Source organism: Oncorhynchus gorbuscha, linkage group LG25, assembly GCF_021184085.1.
Source record: "Oncorhynchus gorbuscha isolate QuinsamMale2020 ecotype Even-year linkage group LG25, OgorEven_v1.0, whole genome shotgun sequence".
NCBI lineage: Eukaryota > Metazoa > Chordata > Actinopteri > Salmoniformes > Salmonidae > Oncorhynchus > Oncorhynchus gorbuscha.
The window spans coordinates 28,036,635-28,051,176 of NC_060197.1; the positions used below are offsets into that span (position 1 = coordinate 28,036,635).

Below are 14,542 nucleotides of genomic sequence, written 5' to 3' on the forward strand. Positions count from 1 at the left end.
TTATGTCACTCCCTTTGGTTCCTTCCACAGGCGTCATGGTTTTTGTATGTTTCATGTCGGTGCCCTGTGCGTGTTTTTGTTTTGTTTGTGTTCTTGTATTTATTAAGTTCACTCCCTGAACTTGATTCCAGACTCTCAGCATACATCGTTACAGGGGTAGTGCCTTTCCTCAGCCACAGTGTGTTATATGTGCAAAAGTACTATCTCACAACTCGATGAAACAAAGCATGACAATTTGAAAAATAAGCCACTGGAGTTTTTTGAGCGAGAATTAAGAGGACTTTCAAGTAGTAAGACATGTATAAAAGCAACAGATACCATTTGTCAAGGTTTTCAAACGTCGAAGGAGAGGCGGACCAAAACGCAGTGTGGTTATTGTGATACATCTTTAATAAAGATTAATTAAAATAGAACAATATACAAAAACAAGAAACGTGGAAAAAAAACGAAAACAGCCCTATCTGGTGTTACAAACACAAATAATATGCCATTTAGCAGACGCTTTTATCCAAAGCGACTTACAGTCATGTGTGCATACATTCTACGTATGGGTGGTCCCGGGAACCGAACCCACTACCTTGGCGTTACAAGCGCCATGCTCTACCAACTGAGCTACAGAAGGACCACAAAGACAGGAACAATCACCCACAAAACCCAACATCAAACAGGCTACCTAAATATGGTTCCCAATCAGAGACAATGACTAACACCTGCCTCTGATTGAGAATCATATCAGGCCCCAACACAGAAACAGACAAACAAGACATCCAACATAGAATGCCCACTCAGATCACACCCTGACCAAACAAAACATAGAACATACAAAGCAAACTATGGTCAGGGTGTGACACCATTAATAAGAAGGGGCTAAAAGCATCTTATATGGTGAGCTACCAAGTGGCTAGGACAGGCAAGCCACATACTATTGTGGAGGAATTAATTCTTCGTTCTGCTGGGGATATGGCTGGAACAATGCTGGGGGAAAAGAACAAAAAAACTATACAGACAATGTCTTCATCAAACAACACTGTTTCACGACGCATCAGTGACATGGCAGGAGATGTTTTGAAACAATTAATGCTTCGCATACAAGCCAGTGATTCTATGTGTTACAGCTGGATGAGTCAACAGACATGGCCTGGCACAGCTCCTGGTATATGTCCGTTTTGTTTATGGGGGTCAATTAAGGAAGACATCATCTTCTGTAAGCCACTGGAAACCAGAACAGGAGAGGATATTTTTAAAGTACTGGACAGCTTTGTGACATCAAATGGACTTTGGTGGTCAAGATGTGTTGGTATCTGTACTGATGGCACTAAAGCCATGACAGGGAGACATAATGGAATGGTAATACACGTGCAAGCAGTTGCTCCCAATGCCCCTTGGGTACACTGCAGCATCCACTGAGAGGCTCTTGCTGTCAAAGGAATGCCTGACAGCTTGAAATACTTTTTGCACACTACAGTGAAAATGGTTAACTTTGTTAAAGCAAGGCCCCTGAACTCTCGTGTATTTTCTGCACTATGCAATGATATGGGCAGCGACCATGTAACGCTTTTACAACATACAGAAGTGCGCTGGTTATCAAGGGGCAAAGTACTGACATGTTTTTTAGAATTGAGAGACAAGCTTAAAGTTTTCTTGACTGACCATAATTTTCACTTGTCTGGCAGCTTGCATGATGACTAGTTTCTCACATGACTGGCCTATCTGGGTGATGTTCTTTCTCACCTGAATCTGAATCCAGGATTACAGGGACTCTCCGATACTATATTAAATGTGCGGGACAAAATTGAGGCTATGATTAAGAAGTTGGAGCTCCTCTCTGTCTGCATTAACAAGGACAACACACAGGTCTTTCCATCATTGTATGATTTTTTTGTGTACAAATATACTCAAGCGTACGAACAATGTCAAATGTGACATAGCGATGCACCTGAGTGAGTTGGGTGGGCAATTACGCAGGTACTTTCCCAAAACGGATGACACAAACAACTAGATTCGTTATCCCTTTCATGCCCTGCCTCCAGTCCACTTACCGATATCTGAACAAGAGAGCCTCATCGAAATTGCAACAAGCGGTTCTGTGAAAACTTGATTTAATCAGAAGCCACCTGCCATATAACAGGTGTAACTGGAATGTCCCTGGTTGGCTCATGCTCAGGCTCATGCTCAGGCTCATGCTCAGGCTCATGCTCAGGCTCATGCTCCCTTCCCTATGAGTTGACCTAGTTTAACTTTCCATCCTACCTCTTTTGTCCTCTCATTTATCATGTGTTGCAAGTTGTCACACCAATAACAAACAGTACTATTTACAAACACTCTTCAAATCACCCTTGCTCTGATCATATTGAGCCAAAATGGAGAATGGTGTGATTCTATAACAATCGTTGTGCTCATGAATTTGTGAACAACCAAACCTTCATTCCTTTGCATCTCAGTATCGTATTGTACTGTATGTCATCAATATCAATAATTAGTAATTGACCGCGGCAGCTTTCCAATCTTTGGGAATCTCAGACGATATAGTCTCGCTACTGTTATTTTACTGCTGCTCTTTAATTACTTGTTACTTTTATTTCTTATTCTTGTCCGTATTTTTAAAAAACTGCATTGTTGGCTAGGGGCTCATAAGTAAGCATTTCACTGTAAAGTGTACACCTGTTGTATTCCGCGCATGTGAATAATACAATTTGATTTGATTTGACTTCCACCCTGTTTGTTCTTTTGTAGTCCATAATAATGGAACATTGTATGCCAACCTTTTTTAGGCCAATAAATCTCTTTTTGTCTGAGTACAAAGTTTCTGATAAATCTTGGTACCAGAAAAAAGTCCTAGTGACATAATGTTTTACTGTATGAGCCCCCAACAGTCCCTGTCCTGTGTAGATATCAACTGATAATTGACAAACATTCCATTATATGCAAAATGACTGGGACGTACCAAAAACCTAGGCCAGCACATCTAAGCAAACAAATGCAGTCCATGAAACTTGAACTTTCATGACTTTCAGCACTGTTATCATTTTAAATTAAGTAGTAGGCTATAGCAACAGTAAATTCTGTTTTCAAAACAGGGACTTGCATGGTGCGATATGAATGATTGCCAAGTTCAAACTATGACTAAGTATCGAAACAATGATAAAACAGGTAGGTTGACCGGTTATCTCTTCAGCATTTGCACAGCAGTTGTCATTGTAAACAATAATTTGTTCTTAACTGACTTACCTAGTTAAATAACGGTTAAATCAAATTAATAAACAAACAAACTGATGCCTATTCATGTGATGATGGATAGTACCGTTGTAGCTTGGACATAATGACACATTTATCAATTATATAAATGGACATGCCGATATAATTAATTGAAATGGCCAGTGAACAACGGTAAATATTGCAGATTAGGCTACACCTTTACATTATATCGTTCTGTTGACTGACAGGAAGGAGTAGCTGAAATAGAATGTGATGATTTATGACTAGGAGAGATGACAGTTGCACTATAATAGCTTTCGTTTTCTTCGAAGCTGACAACAAATAACCATAGACCAAAGCGCACCAACAATATATATTCTAAGCCGCTGTTTCTTTTCAAAGATACTGGTAAGATTTAAGTCAATTTCACTAAACTATTCCGCTACCTTGCAATGTAAAAATTGTCAAAGAAACACTCAGAACGCGGAACAGATCAATCTCAAAACAAAATGTTCCTTTTTTCCAATGACAGCTGTTTAACTTTGAGTCCGTATATTTATCGATCAAATAGTAGTAGACTCGTTTCTCCTATCGTTGGTGTAAAACCTTCAAGATGTGAATTCGAAGTACGAGTGTAATCGAACAATTTAACAAAGTCCCATGTTTTCCGTTCAACAGCTCATACGTGGATGAGAGTATGGATTATTTAGACATGATGGACCCCTTTCGGATCTACCAACACTATTATCCAAAAGAGAACGTGAACACAGGTAAGCCTGTTATACAGTTGAACTCGACATAGAACTACTTTCTTTTATTAGTTCCAAATGGCAGTCATACAACTGAAATAATATACATTCACATACACATACACATACAAATATTGGGGTTTGAGAGACATGTAGGCTACCTTTATCCAGTGGTGGAAAGAGTACCCAATTGTCATACTTGCGTACAAGTATAAATACCTCAATAGAAAGTTACTCAAGTAAAAGTGAAAGTCACCCTGTAAAATCCTACTTGATTAAAAGTATTTGGTCCTAAATATACTTAAGTATCAAAAGTAAATGGAATTGCTCAAATATACTTAAGTATCAAAAGTGAAAGTATAAATCATTTCACATTTCTTATATTAAGCAAAGCAGGTGGCGCCATTTTCTTGTATTAAAAATGGGGCACACCAACACTCCAACACATCATTTACAAATTATGATTAATTGATTAATTTGTGTTAGTGACTGCCAGATCAGAGGAAGCAGGGATGACCGCGTGTCCTCTTGATAGTGAATTGGACCATTTTCCTGTCCTGCTAAACACTCACAATGTAAGTAGTACTTTTGGGTGTCAGGGAAAATGTATGGAGGAAAAGTTAATTATTTTCATTGGAAATGTAGTGAAGTAAAAGTGAAAGTTTTTAAAATATAAACGATGAAGTAAATTACAGATACTCCAAAAAACGACTTAAGTAGTACTTTAAAGTATTTTTTCCAAAGTACTTTACACCACTGCCTATAGCTCTAACTCCAAAAGTTTTGGGACACTGTAAAGTCCATGGAGAACAAGAGCAACTCCTCCCAGCTGCCCACTGCACTGAGGCTAGACAACACGGTCACCACCGATAAATCCATGATAATAGAACATTTCAATAAGAATTTCTCTACGGCTGGCCATGCTTTCCTCCTGGCTACCCCAACCCCGGCCAACAGCTCTGCACCCCCCGCAGCTACTTGCCCGAGATTCTCCTTCACCCAAATCCAGATTGCAGAAGTTCTGAAAGAGCTGCAAAACCTGGACCCATACAAATCAGCTGGGCTAGACAATCTGGACCCTCTCTTTCTAAAATGATGTTCTGTTCAACCTCTCTTTCATATTGTCCGAGATCCCTAAAGATTGGAAAGTTGCCGCGGTCATCCCCCTCTTCAAAGGGGGTGACACTCTAGACCCAAATTGTTATAGACCTTATCCTACCCTGTCTTTCGTAAGTCTTTGAAAGCCAAGTTAATAAACAGATCACTGACCATTTCGAATCCCAACGTATCTTTTCCGCTGCGCAATCCGGTTTCCCAGCTGGTCATGGGTGCACCTCAGCCACGCTCAAGGTACTAAACGATATCATAACCGCCATCGATAAAAGACAGTACTCTGCAGCCATCTTCATCGACCTGGCCAAGGCTTTCGACTCTGTCAATCACCGTATTCTTATAGCCTTGGTTTCTCAAATGCCTGCCTCGCCTGGTTCACCAACTACTTTGCAGACAGAGTTCAGTGTGACAAATCGGAGGGCCTGTTGTATGGACCACTGGCAGTCTCTATGGGGGTACCGCAGGGTTCAATTCTCGTGCCGACACTTTTCTCCGTATATTTCAACGATGTCGCTCTTACTGCTGGTGTTTCCCTGATCCATCTCTACGCAGACGACACCATTCTGTATACATCTGGCCCTTCTTTGAACACTGTGTTAACTAACCGCCAAACGAGCTTCAATGCCATATACCGCACTCCTTCCGTGGCCTCCAACTGCTCTTAAACGCTAGCAAAACCAAATGTTTTCTATTCAACCGTTCGTTGCCCTCACCCGCCCCGCATCACTACTCTGGATGGTTCTGACCTAAAATACGTGGACAACTACAGATACCTAGGTGTCTGGCTAGACTGTAATCTCTCCTTCCAGACTCATATCAAACATCTCCAATCCAAAATCAAATCTAGAATTGTCTTTCTATTTTGCAACAAAGCCTCCTTCACTCATGCCGCCAAACTTACCCTAGTAAAACTGACTACTTTGGTGTCATCTACAAAATAGCTTACTATACTCTACTCAGCAAATTGGATGTAGTCTATCACAGTGCCATCCGCTTTGTTACCAAAGCGCCTTATACCACCCACCACTGCGACTCGTATGCTCTAGTCGGCTGGCCCTCGCTACATATTCGTTGCCAGACCCACTGGCTCCAGGTTATCTATAAGTCTATGCTAGGCAAAGCTCCGCCTTATCTCAGCTCACTGGTCACGATAACAACACCCACCCGTAGCACGCGTTCCAGCAGGTATATTTAACTGGTCATCCCCAAAGCCAACACCTCCTTTGGCCGCCTTTCCTTCCAGTTCTCTGCTGCCTGTAACTGGAACGAATTGCAAAAATCGCTGAAGCTGGAGACTTACTTTTCCCACACTATACATAGTCCACCTGTAAATAGCCCACCCAATCTACCTATCTCACCCCAATATTGTTTTTATTTACTTTGCTGCTCTTTTGTACACCAGTATCACTACTTACGCACCACCATTTGCTCATCATCATCTGCTCATCTATCACTCCAGTCTTATACTTTGCTACTATGGCCTATGTATTGCCTTACCTCCTCGTGCATTTTGCACACACTGTATATAGACTTTCTTTTTTTCTGTTGTTTAATTGACTGTACGCTTGTTTATTCCATGTGTAACTCTGTGTTGTTGTTTCTGTCGCACTGCTTTGCTTTATCTTGGCCAGGTCGCAGTTGTAAATGAGAACTTGTTCTCAACTGGCTTACCTAGTTAAAAAAAAGGTGAAATAAATAAAAAATAAAAATCATATATAGGCCTACACCAGTGGTGTAAAGTACTTAAGTAAAAATACTTTAAAGTTCTACTTAAGACATTTTTGAAGGTTATCTGTACTTTAATTTACTATTTATATTTTTGACTACTTTTACTTCACTACATTCATAAAGAAAATAATGTACTTTTTACTCCATACATTTTCCCTGACACCCAAAAGTTCTTGTTACATTTTGAATGCTTAGCAGGACTGGAAAATAGTCCAATGCACGCACTTATCAAGAGAACATCCCTGGTCATCCACACTGCCTCTGATCTGGCGGACTCAATAAGCACAAATGATTCATTAGTAAATGAAGTCTGAGTGTTGGCGTGTGCTTTTTCTACTTTTCTACTTCAAATCAAATCAAGGTTTATTTGTCACGTGCGCCGAATACAACAGGTGTAGACCTTACAGTGAAATGCTTACTTACAGGCTCTAACCAATAGTGCGAAAAAAAGGTATGTGTGTGTGTGTGTGTGTGTGTGTGTGTGTGTGTGTGTGTGTGTGTGTGTGTGTGTGTGTGTGTGTGTGTGTGTGTGTGTGTGTGTGTGTGTGTGTGTGTGTGTGTGTGTGTGTGTGTGTGTGTGTGTGTGTGTGTGTGTGTGTAGATAAGTAAAGAAATAAAACAACAGTAAAAAGACATTTGAAAATAAGAGTAGCAAGGCTATATACAGACACCGTTTATTCAGGCTTATTGAGGTAGTATGTACATGTAGGTATGGTTAAAGTGACTATGCATATATGATAAAAAGAGGGGTTGGCGGATGGTGCGACACAATGCAGATAGCCCGGTTAGCCAATGTGCGGGAACACTGATTGGTTGGGCCAATTGAGGTTGTATGTACATGAATGTATAGTTAAAGTGACTATGCATATATGATAAACAGAGATTAGCAGCAGTGTAAAAGAGGGGTTGGGGGGGGGGAAGGGGCACACAATGCAAATAGTCTGGGTAACCATTTGGTTACCTGTTCGGGAGTCTTATGGCTTGGGGGTAAAAACTGTTGAGAAGCGTTTTTGTCCTAGACATGGCACTCCGGTACCACTTGCCATGCGGTAGTAGAGAAAACAGTCTATGACTGGGGTGGCTGGGGTCTTTGGCAATTTTTAGGGCCTTCCTCTGACACCACCTGGTGTAGAGGACCTGGATGACGGATGACAGGCAGCTTTGCCCCAGTGCTGTACTGGGCCGTACGCACTACCCTCTGAAGTGTCTTGCGGTCGGAGGCCGAGCAATTGCCGAACCAGGCAGTGATGCAACCGGTCAGGATGCTCTTGATGTTGCAGCTGTAGAACCTTTTTAGGATCTGAGGACCCATGCCAAATCTTTTTAGTTTCCTGAGGGGGAATAGGCTTTGTCGTGCCCTCTTCACAGCTGTCTTGGTGTGTTTGAACCATTCTAGTTTGTTGGTGATGCGGACACCAAGGAACTTGAAGCTCTCAACCTGCTCCACTACAGCCCCGTCGATGAGAATGGAGGCATGCTCGGTGCTCCTTTTCCTGTCCACAATAATCTCCTTAGTCTTGGTTATGTTGAGCTGGCACCACCCGGTCAGGTCTCTGACCTCCTCCCTATAGGCTGTCTCTTCGTTGTCGGTGATCAAGCCCCACTGGTGTGTCATCTGCAAACTTAATGATGGTGTTGGAGTCATGCCTGGCCATGCAGTCATGGGTGAACAGGGAGTACAGGAGGGGACTGAGCACACACCCCTGGGAAGCTCCAGTGTTGAGGATCAGCAAAGTGGAGATGTTGCTACCTACCCCCACCACCTGGGGGCGGCCCGTCAGAAAGTCCAGGATCCAGTTGCAGAGGGAGGTGTTTAGTCCCAGGTTCCTTAGCTTTGTGATGAGTTTTTAGGGTACTATGGTGTTGAACGCTGAGCTGTAGTCATAAGGTGAACGCACCAATTTGTAAGTCACTCTGGATAAGAGCGTCTGCTAAATGACTTAAATGTAAATGTAAATGTAGTCAATGAATAGCATTCTGACATAGGTGTTCCTTTTGTCCAGTGTGGAGTGCAGTAGAGATTGCATCATCTGTGGATCTGTTTGGGTGGTAAGCAAATTGGAGTGGGTCTAGGGGTTCTGGGATAATGGTGTTGATGTGAGCCATTACTAGCCTTTCAAAGCACTTCATGGCTACGGACGTGAGTGCTACGTATCTGTAGTCATGTAGGCAGGTTGCCTTTGTGTTCTTGGGCACAGGGACTATGGTGGTCTGCTTGAAACATATTGGTATTACAGACTCAATCAGGGACATGTTGAAAATGTCAGTGAAGACACCTGCCAGTTGGTCAGCACATGCCCGGAGCACACGTCCTGGTAATCCGTCTGGCTCCGCAGCCTTGTGTATGTTGACCTGTTTAAAGGTCTTACTCACGTCGGCTACGGAGAGCGTGATCACACAGTCGTCCGGAACAGCTGATGCTCTCATGCATGCCTCAGTGTTGCTTGCCTCGAAGCGAACATAGAAGTGATTTAGCTCATCTGGTAGGCTCGTGTCACTGGGCAGCTCGCGGCTGTGCTTCCCTTTGTAGTCTGTAATAGTTTGCGAGCCCTGCCACATCCGACGAGCGTTGGAGCCGGTGTAGTATGATTCAATCTTAGCCCTGTATTGACGCTTTGCCTGTTTGATGGTTTGTCTGAGGGCATAACGGGATTTCTTGTAAGCTACCGGGTTAGAGTCCCGCACCTTGAAAGCGGCAGCTCTAGCCTTTAGCTCAGTGCGGATGTTGCCTGTAATCCATGGCTTCTGGTTGGGGTATGTACGTACAGTCACTGTGGGGACGACGTCCTCAATGCACTTATTGATAAAGTCAGTGACTGATGTGGTGTACTCCTCAATGTCATCGAAAGAATCCCGGCACATGTTCCAGTCTCTGATAGCAGAACAGTCCTGTTGTTTAGCATCTGCTTCATCTGACCACTTTTTTATAGACCGAGTCACTGGTGCTTCCTCCTTTAATTTTTGCTTGTAAGCAGGAATCAGGAGGATAGAGTTGTGGTCGGATTTACCAAATGGCGAGGGAGAGCTTTGTATGAGTCTCTGTGTGTGGAGTACAGGTAATCTAGAAATTTTTGCCCTCTGAGTTGCTAATTTAACATGTTGATAGAGATTTTGTAGAACTGATTTAAGTTTCCCTGCACTAAAGTCTCCGGCCACTAGGAGCGCCTCCTCTGAATGAGTGGTTTCCTGTTTGCTTATTTCCTTATACAGCTGACTGAGTGCGGTATTAGTGCCAGCATCTGTTTGTGGTGGTAAATAAACAGCCATGAAAAGTATAGCTGAGAACTCTCTAGGCAAGTAGTGTGGCCTGCAATTTATCACAATATACTCTACTTCAGGCGAGCAAAATCTAGAGACTTCCTTAGATTTCGTGCACCAGCTGTTGTTTACAAATATGCACAGACCGCAGTATTTAGCCTAGCCTAGACGACACAACACAATATAGCTACTGTATGAGCTGCCTCTCTGTCAGTCATCATGCCACTAATTATTCATATTCTGTCCTTATTTTAGACAATAAAACCATACCCTATTATGGTTTGCACAATCAAGGGGCAACCTGTTATTTGAACAGTGTGCTGCAGGTCCTCTTCATGACTAAGGGCTTCAGAGAGGCTGTGGAAAGGTTTGGGTACTCCTACTCTTCTGTCACATTTTCTGTTGGGAATACAAAAAAAGCCAGGCAATTTACTGGCAATTGTCAAAAGCTTTTCAAAACTGGTAACAAGCTATGCACTTTTGGAGATATGCAGTAACCAAGTAGCCTCTATCCCTAGTGGCTATAAGAGTACATTTATTGGCTATTGACAATAATAATATGAATCTTAACTGCCAATAAGTTATTAGGAGATGTTGCTAATAACTATGACAATTTATTGTTCTTAAATGTCTCCTTTACAGCCAAGAGCAGGATAATGTTGAACAGAACACTTTTGATCTTCAGCTGAAATGTTTATTTGAGACTTTAAAGAAAACACAAGCTCACACTAAAGATGTCACATCAAAACTGGGCATTGAAAACGGTAAGTCAAGCCTAAGTCATCAGAGCTGAGAAATAATCCGCATTTTAAGTATCAGCATGGGTGTACAGGCACTTTAATATCACGGTATTTGATGACACAATTGAAAATAGTATTCTTTGAAGTATAACCTATTGCCTTAATGAGTGTAGCACTATCATTCATTAGATCAAAGGATGTACCATTACTTGTTTTTATTGCTTTTAGTGTTCGAGCAAGGGGATGCTGCTGAATATTTTGAGAGGATTTTAAGCAAGGTCAATCCGGATGTGTCTAAGGTATTGCTTCGCTCAACAAATGTAGGTGCAATTCAATGTATAGAAATGATGAAATGACAAGACTGACAAAAGTGTGTTTTTGAGATATTTCAAGGACATTTGAAGCACACTGCCACCTGTTCTATATCTGACCGTCATGTGAACAGTGAGGAAGTTGGTCCATTTTGGACTGTGCCTCTCTCTATGGAAGAGAACCACTACAGTGTGGTAGGGAAACATCTCTTTCACCTGTTATAGCAACTCTAACATGTTATACATGGGCTGTTATACAGGCCTGTCAAATACTTCAAATGGCATGTAGTATGCAATGTGTCGTCATGAAATGTAATTGTAGTTGGCATGTGCAAATTTTGTATTGTAAAAAAATATATATACATCCAGTTAAATGTTTTTGAATTAACAGCATATTTGTTCAGTGAGAATGTATTTACAAAAAAAAGCAAATGAATTACATTTAGTCTTGTATGATAATGATGCCAACATTTGATATTTTGTGACAAATTGGTCGAGGCAAATAACACTGTACCGTTGGGCTGCTGACGTTGGAGGTGCAAGATACAATATTGTTTGCTTTTTCAGAGAGATGGTTTTGAGGAATTTTTCAAGTCTTCAACTGTCAGTGGTGACAATCAGATGTACTGTGACCACTGCGATGGGAAAACAGATGCAATCCTTGTGAGTAATGGTATACAATCAATACTCAATCAATATGCTACATCGATACTAAAAAAGGTAACACTGTCAAAATACTATGTTACTGGGTCTTCTAGAGGTTTCGATAAGTGTGTTTTGGTGTCTCCAGGCATGTAAGATGGTACATCCCCCAGAGATTCTAACTCTGCTCCTCAAGAGGTTTGAGTTTGACTACAACAGGATGTCTTATGTCAAAATTGAGAGCTGTGTGGAGGTGCCTCGAATGTTACAGACAAAGGTAACTATAAAATGTTCTTCCTTGAACAGGTTATTATGTTATAAAACACTTTTTCATTAAGTTGTATGACTTAGCTAGTAATGTTAATTGCCTTTAAAAATAGAGTAGGATTGTAATATGTGTTTTCAGTGTGTTCCTTTATAGCCCTCCTCCTCACTGTACCTTTCCCTACTTTTGGCCCTATCTGAAAAAGCTCAGGGATTTTCCTGTTCATGGGCGACCTTTTGATTTACTCAATGTCTCTGAACAGGACTGTGATTATGAACTCTATGCAGTTGTGGACCATGTGGGAATTCTAAGAGGTGGACATTACACTGCTAGAATCAAGTCCTATGATGATCACAACTGGTATGTGTTCGATGACAGCTACGTCACACAGGTAAGGGATACTTAGCTTTTTAAAATCTAGTATATACTACCCTGCTATTTCCTCAACATGCATACCATCCCTAGTTATAGTTGAACACTGCTGCTCCTCTCTTACAGCTCAATTCAAAACCATTTGAACAAGATGAGAGTTTTAGGTAAATATAGATGTGGGTGCTCTTTATTTGCAAACTTGTGTCCATTTAATTAAGTGTAATTGTCAAATTAGAAAAGCCTTGAAGTAACTCATTATTATTCCATTACTGTAGGTCCCAGAGTGCGTACCTGCTTATGTACAGGAAATGTAAGTTAACAAATGTGAATTGTCTTTATCTATGTGGTTCTATTTTATCCATGTCATTCATGTGATTCTACTTCTCCATAAGATCAAACATTCCTCTATTTGATCAATCACAGTGAACCTGTGTTACTTACCTCTGTCACTCTGTCAATTTCCCTCCGTTTCTAAGTGGATTATCCAGATCGTCAGATGAACCATGAAACCGATCACAAATGTTCACTCAGTGACTCTCAACAATCCACTCCTTCCTGTTCCTTTGAGATGGGAGCCAGTGGAACAAGAGAAGAAGAAGAAGAAGAAGAAGAAGAAGAAGAAGAAGAAGAAGAAGAAGACAGAAAAGTTCAATCAAATCACTCTATCAATCCAGTTGACTTGGTAGGGAGAACAGAAGCTGTCCCAGAGGAAAGACAGAATGATGATGGAACGGTTGGTGATATGATAAGACAGATGAACGATATCAAAGATATGAGTGGAGAGGATAACGTTGCTGCTACTGATGATAAAGACAATTCATTTAATGGAGAGAAAGAACAGAAAGTAGGGGATGATGTTGTTGGACAAAAAGAACAGGAAGGTGAAGTGGCCAATGTTGAGATGCAAATGAATGACGAAGGGAGCAGGGAAGAGGGAATGACAAGAAAGTATCATGGTGTAAAAGGAGAACTGGAAGAAAGGGTGGAAGGTGGACAGAAGCGAAGAGATAAGGCAAAGAAAGGGGAGGTTATAGTTGTGGATGGAGATCATGTCTTGGAAAATGGAACAGAGGGTGATGTGATGGGTAGAAAGGAGGCGGGTGTGACGGACAGAGATGGAGATGATAATGAGAGAAAGAGGAATAGAGATGGTGCAGAAAAGACACAGCCAGGTAGAATAATAGATGACACTGGGGATGGTAGAACAGCAAAAAGAAATGGCGGTGAGTTAAAGACAATACAGGTTGAAGTGGCAAAGTTAGGAGAGGATTGTGATGTGACAATGATGAGCCAAACTCACCACAGTAAATCTCCCAGTTCAGTTCATATGTTTCCGAACAGACTGACAGACATCCCAGAGGAAACAACCACATGCTTTTGCTTCAAGGGTATAAGAGGGAGAGGGGGAAAGAGGAGTGAACATGACAAAGGGAAGAAAGGGAAATTGGAGAAGAGCAGAAAAGGTGAAAGGAAGACTATGTTAGGAGGGCAGAGTAGAAAAGAGAAAAATAAGGAAAAGGCAAATAGAAAAAAAAATTGAAAAGAGAAGAGAGGAGGAAATAAAGAAAAGCTCAAAGAGAGAATAGAGGAGAAAAAGAAGAACCCAGTGGGAAAGAGAAAAGGTTACCTTTAAGTTTAAAATTATACTAATAAATAGAATTGAATGAAAATCATGAGAATGGTTCTATCTCAAAAATTAAGTAATGAACTTTGATGGTATTCTCAATTGAACCAAACAAGGATTAGTGAGACAGCTGTGATAAATTGCTCTTCTAATTTTGCCAGACTGACATGGCTTGGCATTGTGCTTGTGTATATAGATTCAAACAGAGCTATAGTGGGCACCGGTTGTGATAATGAAATAATGGTAATGGCATTAACTTCGGATCTGAATAATGTAAGGAATCATTTTTGTAATTCATACATTTAATAGAATTTCAAACTGGATTCAAATGACCCTTTTTGTCTCCCCCTGCTTCACACTACCGGCTCAAATTCAACCCACATCTTAGAAACTTTCACTTTCCATCTTTCCATAACACATGCTTGATGCCACGTTCAGTTCACCAATTCAGTTCATGCCATTGATCCTTGAACATCTCTGATACAGAATCATCATAATCACTGTTGCGTGGCAAAGATATGATTGGAACTCGAAAACATTATACT

At 41.2% G+C, this 14,542-nt stretch overlaps 1 protein-coding gene across 2 annotated transcripts; it reads left to right on the forward strand.

Annotated features, from left to right (window-relative positions):
- Window positions 1-3,468: 3,468 nt before the first annotated feature.
- LOC124014491 (ubiquitin carboxyl-terminal hydrolase 47-like) lies at window positions 3,469-14,320 on the forward strand. 2 transcript variants are annotated; one of them, XM_046329561.1, is made up of 12 exons: window positions 3,469-3,603; window positions 3,874-3,965; window positions 10,299-10,416; window positions 10,686-10,807; window positions 11,012-11,082; window positions 11,167-11,289; window positions 11,662-11,757; window positions 11,885-12,013; window positions 12,264-12,392; window positions 12,500-12,537; window positions 12,649-12,683; window positions 12,850-14,320. In XM_046329561.1, the coding sequence occupies exons 2-12, from the start codon at window positions 3,893-3,895 to the stop codon at window positions 13,911-13,913; spliced, it is 1,998 nt and encodes a 665-aa protein (XP_046185517.1). In that variant the 5' UTR covers window positions 3,469-3,603; window positions 3,874-3,892; the 3' UTR covers window positions 13,914-14,320. The 2 variants fall into 2 exon arrangements, with proteins under 2 accessions (XP_046185517.1, XP_046185518.1); XM_046329562.1 differs by having other exon boundaries at window positions 10,299-10,410.
- Window positions 14,321-14,542: the final 222 nt, after the last annotated feature.

Excerpts from the sequence above, each read along its gene's own strand:
- LOC124014491 (XM_046329561.1), top strand. The coding sequence starts at position 3,893 with ATGGATTATTTAGACATGATGGACCCCTTTCGGATCTACCAACACTAT. Across the intron at positions 10,808-11,011 it reads AAAACTGGGCATTGAAAACG|TGTTCGAGCAAGGGGATGCT; the intron begins GTAAGTCAAGCC and ends TATTGCTTTTAG. Across the intron at positions 11,758-11,884 it reads GGAAAACAGATGCAATCCTT|GCATGTAAGATGGTACATCC; the intron begins GTGAGTAATGGT and ends TGGTGTCTCCAG.